General features: G+C 39.9%; 1 protein-coding gene across 1 annotated transcript; it reads right to left on the bottom strand.

The window, feature by feature from the left end:
• Positions 1-1465: 1465 nt before the first annotated feature.
• On the bottom strand, positions 1466-4511 carry LOC107000764 (salivary acidic proline-rich phosphoprotein 1/2-like). The gene is made up of 4 exons (XM_015151073.3): positions 4362-4511; positions 3395-3430; positions 2716-3035; positions 1466-1561 (listed from the first exon to the last, which is right to left on the bottom strand). Exons 1-3 carry the CDS (start codon positions 4423-4425, stop codon positions 2734-2736), a joined length of 402 nt encoding a protein of 133 aa, XP_015006559.2. The 5' UTR covers positions 4426-4511; the 3' UTR covers positions 1466-1561; positions 2716-2733.
• Between the last annotated feature and the right edge of the window lie 604 nt (positions 4512-5115).

Below are 5115 nucleotides of genomic sequence, written 5' to 3'. Positions count from 1 at the left end.
CTGTTACTATGCTTAACAAATTCAACATAAGAATTTTCTATGTTCATTGACATTGGAGATGACAGTGACAGTTGCTTGCAGAGAGTCTCCTCTCAACATCATTCATTTTTCTTAGGTTATTTTACATTCAATTTTTCTGAAACTTCTTGAGTCATATTTGATAACTTATGTTAACGCAATATTAATGTCATTGAAATTTTTATATCAGAAGTTTTACATCATGTTTTCTGATTTTTTTCAAAATTTTATACATCTGTGATTGATTTCTCCCTCTCATTTCTGAAGTTTTTATTGTTTTCTGCTTTTTTTAAAATGAAATTATAAGATGTATGTATCTTTTATTTTCGCTTAAGAACTAGACTTTCTGTCTGTTATAAATTAGATTGCTTCTCTGTTTTTTCATTCTAGATATTTTAATTTGGGTGGTACAGAGAAAAAAATGACATTATGCAGGCAATAATTTGCTGTATTAACTAACATGTTAGAAATCTCTTAGATTTCAAAAGTCTACATTTCTAATTGTCATAATTAAATTTCCATAAGGAGATACTATTTTTTTAAAAAAAGAACTAATTGGAATTTTACAAATAGCCTGATAAGAAAGAAAATGCTAAAAAAAAATATGAATACGCAATGTGTTCCTATTTTGTTTGAAAGCCTAGAGAAAACCAATGTCAGAGACTATTGCACTTAAATTTTTTGACAAAGAAATCTTAAGATTTTTGACTTGGGAGCATTTAATTCCTCACAATTTCATGCCCACTGTTCTTTCCTAAAATCATTAGTGGGAAGCAGACATGATGATATCCACTAGTTTTCCATGTATGTGATCTGCTTAGTCTTCATCCTTTAGGGGAGTCATTTTGATTATTCAAAAATTTAGAAGAGGAAACTTAGGCTCTGAGATGTAAGTAGCTTCCTATGAGTCCAGAGTTAGCAAGAGAGAGTTGTTAAACTACAATCTGAGAGATTCCAAATTCTTTGCTTATTCAAGTCATGCTGCCTCTGATGAAATCCATTTAGGTTTTCTTAAGAATAGTAAAACTCATAGGCAGGGAAAGAACTGATCAAAGATAAAATAGGGGAAAATAGGTCTAATGGCTTCTGGGGAATAGAGGCATAGAACCATACTCATTTCCCTAGAAAACAAAATTGGTTACTTTTGAACTTGTTAAAATTTCTCTCAGTTTCTGGGACTTTCTTTCACTGATATTGTTTTTCTTACATTCATAAGCTTATTGGATATCAGGAAATGATCTGAAAATAATTGTACAATTTAAATTCGAGCTATAGAAGACAGAGAAGGAAAACAGTGGAACTCCTTCCCCAGGCAGATGACTTAAGGATAAGGAGGGGAGAAGCTTGCTGGAAACATAAAGGAGAAGGGGTCCTGGATGTTCGTACAATGTGAACATGGCTCTCAGATTCCAGAGTCCTAAACACTCAGAAACAGACACTACCATCAGAAATTGCAAGCTGATTGTTTTATTGGTATACTGAAGTTAGAGCATGACCACGTGTGTCATGGCGTTTGAAACACTGTTTTCTTCTTATTCACTTCCTGAAAAAGACAAACAAACAAGGAAGATTATAGACAACACTTGACCTGGCAGGAAATGTCTAATCCCTCACTGGTGCACTGCAGTGAGGGAGATGCAAGTCCCTACTCTTGCCCTCTATCCCTTCTACAGCCCCCTTCTCCTTAGTAAGATTTTCTTTGTTCACTCTTTAAGCCATTGCAGGTAATGTGATTTAAACTGTTGCTTAGATGAGAAAGAGAAACAAGTATTGTTATGTTGTTCACGCTTTGTTGCTGTTGCTTATGTAAGGGCTATTTTTACAAAGATAGGCGCTGTAACATATCCTGTAATAGTGAGAATGTGAAACCAGCCTCAATGTCCAGTGACAGGGATTGGTTAAATAGATTTTGGAACCACCAAACAATAGAATAGTATACAATTGTAAAAACAAACTAACCAACAAACACTGAAGAGATCTAAATGAACTCATGTGAATGTTTTCTAAACAATCAATTTTTCCTATGAATAAGACACAAATCTGAATATAGAGTATGGTATAAGTGGTTGTAATAAAAACATTATATATATTTATGTAGCAATAAATATTTCCAAAAAGAGATTCCAAAGAGTAAAAGGTGGGGGTTTTGAGAAGGATAGAAGGGAGGAAAGATGAGTTACGCTCTTACTATTTAGCTCTGTACCTTTTTGTTCACTGAGATTAGTTTTTGTTAGCTTATGCATGTATGACTTTAAATGTAAGTATTTTAAAAATGAGATACCATTTAACAGCTGAAAGTTCAAGGACTATTTAGTGGGAATACTGGACATGAAAGCCTGATGTGAGGCAGGACTGAGCAAAGCATGTCCAGGTGAAAACTTTAAATGGGAGTTTTTGAGTTTGAGGAAAGAAAACAGAAAGCCAAAAGGAGAACATGGTTCTACACCACCCTCATCATCAACGTTATTTAAGACATGTAATTTGAAGATAGTGATTTCTAAAATCAGAATTGCCTTCAAGAGCTTCTGTAAAACACAGGATCTTGATACCATATACAAGAATATCTGAATAACAATTTTTAGAAATGTGTTCCAGGACAAGGCAATCATAACAGCTTTTCAGTGAACTCATTGGCACAATGAAGTTGGAGAGCTGTAGCAGTTGGAGCCTTCGATGGAGAATAAACTGGAATCATACCTGTCGTTGAATCCTAGATTACTGGGGAGACTGCTCCTTTGGAGGTCTTGATGGGCGGCTCCCTTGGGAAGGTGGAGGTGTTCCCTCGGGCTTTCCAGGAGGAGGTGAGGGACGATGATGGTGATGGCCTCCTGGTTTCTGTGTGTTTTGTGGCTCTCCTGTAGGAGGTGGAGGACGGTGGTGGTGGCCTCCGTGATGGGGTGGTTTCTGCTGAGGGCCATCATCCTTGTTTCCATCACCAGCAGGGTGTTTCGATAGCTGTCCTCCCAAAGGTGGTCCCTGATGCGCCTCATCTATGAACTGGTCAGAGTCTTCCTCATCTGTGTGAGTTGAAACAAGAAGAGCTGAACTCAGAGCTGGAAAACCCTCCTGTGTTCATACCTCTCTGTCTTCACCACAGAGCCCTTCTCTCCCTGACCTGCGTCTCAACTCCCAACCTCCCCGATTCCCAAGGCTTCCTGATTAGAACTCCTCTTCATCCACATAAGGGTGATGAAAAATCAAATTTCTTTGTTCATGGTCCCCAGAATCAAGGTTGGGAGAAAACTACTTATATCTCTGGGGCACTGACATTAGTTAATTCCTGAGAAGAAAATGTTAATAAGAAGACACTTGAGAATTGATCAATTCTTCAGGAAAAAATGGAGACAAAATTTACTGAGAATTTATTGGAATTTACCTGATATTATGGAGGGAACGTCTTCCTGGCTGACATCTAGAAAAGAAGTAGAGGATGATGGGAAAAGTTACTGCGTGCATCTTTCGGGGCTCATAGTGTCCTACGAGGAAAAGGGACCTCTGATAACACCCTGTGCATGTCCGTTTGTGACCTCATCAGTCACTGTCTGATGCTACTGGAAGTGGAGGAAGACGTAAGGGGAAGCAGGGTTGTTACTACACTGAGCATCAACCAGGAACTCAACAGAGAAGGGCCCCTGTTGGTCCTGTTATGATTCCTCAAGCCTTAGTGCTTATTTAGTTAAACTGCTCTGAGTATTTCAATGACATATTTGGGGATTCTTCTGCCCTCTTTCATCTGTAAATATGTTGCTTATGTTTGCAAGCTTTCTCAACAGGAGCCACCAGAAGTAACCACTTGGATACAATCTGAAGCATGCCACTCCCAGCACCTTGAAATACTACATGCAGGAGAGAAGAAAATGACAGTGTTTCACTCTGGTTATTCTCTATCTCTATGTAGACAGAGACAAGTGTTTTACCCATTTCTCTGTCTCGGCAGTAGCTCTGACATGTGTTTATCTCCTTCATGATGCTCAGCCACTGTACAGCAAGGCCAGCATCATCCCTGTCTACCGGGATCAGTACAGGATCTTCACAGCTGCACTTCCCTGGCTCTGTCTTGCATTCTCCACGTCCTTCACAGCAGTCCCATGTCTCTATAAATGCAAATCTCACTCTCTCACTTCCCTGGTACAAATTCTTTATCGGGTTCTATTTGTGCAATCAATAAACTATGAGGCCTTGATGAGGAATGAAGGCACAACAGGTCTTCTGATCCTTGGCATGAGAACTCTGCAGTCCCATCTGTTTTCTCATCCTCCTCTCTTCCCTCCACTTTCCCCCTCTATAGCGTTTGCCCGTAAACCCCAATCAGAGTCACAATCTCTTCCCCCAACTGGTCTTACCTTCACTTGAGCTCTGAACTGAGCTGAAGGCCAGCAGGGCCACTGACAGCAGAATCAGAAGCATCTTGCAGGAGGCTCTGGAGTCACTCCCAACTTTGTGCTGGGAGAACGTGTCAGCTCCCTTTATAAAGACAAGCAGAACAATGGCGCATTTGAGCTCCCTACTGGGTGGGCCTCATCACCTCAGAGACTGGGTTCTGCTTTGCTTACTGCAGGTCAAGTGTATCCGTCATTTCTTTGGGACTCTAGCCCAGCAGGAAGGGTTGGGTAGGACGTTGTTTGTATCTAATATCTAAAAGGTACAACTATGACTTGGATACATGTTTTGACAGAACTGTGTCCAAGCTATCAGCACAGTGTCAGAATTGAACTTTCGACATCATTTGGTTTTCAATCTGTTTGGAAAGACTACTATTCTGATTTCCACTGTGCTTTCTGTTTCTGTGTATGTGTGTTTGTGTCGGTGTGTCGGGGTGGTGGGCAGCTATCCTACAGCTAACAGTGAAGATGGTCAATATCTCTGACTCTTTTTGTAGCCTATTTCCATCTCTCGTAATGTGTGTGTGTATGGATATTTTCACATTTAGCTAAATTTTTCATGTAATAGAGATGGTCTTGCTTATCTGTGAGATGTGTGAGGACAGCACACTCCTGGGCACACATAGATGTGAGAAAGTTACCCCATAGCCTGCTCAGGCTACAGGAACTGTCCAAACTCTGTGGATCTCACTACACTCAGGCAAGCCCTGGTGCT

Source organism: Macaca mulatta, chromosome 11, assembly GCF_049350105.2.
Source record: "Macaca mulatta isolate MMU2019108-1 chromosome 11, T2T-MMU8v2.0, whole genome shotgun sequence".
In the NCBI taxonomy this organism is placed as follows: Eukaryota; Metazoa; Chordata; class Mammalia; order Primates; family Cercopithecidae; genus Macaca; species Macaca mulatta.
This window is presented reverse-complemented; position numbering and strand designations above follow the sequence as displayed.

Excerpts from the sequence above, each read along its gene's own strand:
- LOC107000764 (XM_015151073.3), bottom strand. The coding sequence starts at position 4,425 with ATGCTTCTGATTCTGCTGTCAGTGGCCCTGCTGGCCTTCAGCTCAGTT. Across the intron at positions 3,431-4,361 it reads AGTTCAGAGCTCAAGTGAAG|ATGTCAGCCAGGAAGACGTT; the intron begins GTAAGACCAGTT and ends CTTCTTTTCTAG. Across the intron at positions 3,036-3,394 it reads CGTTCCCTCCATAATATCAG|ATGAGGAAGACTCTGACCAG; the intron begins GTAAATTCCAAT and ends CAACTCACACAG.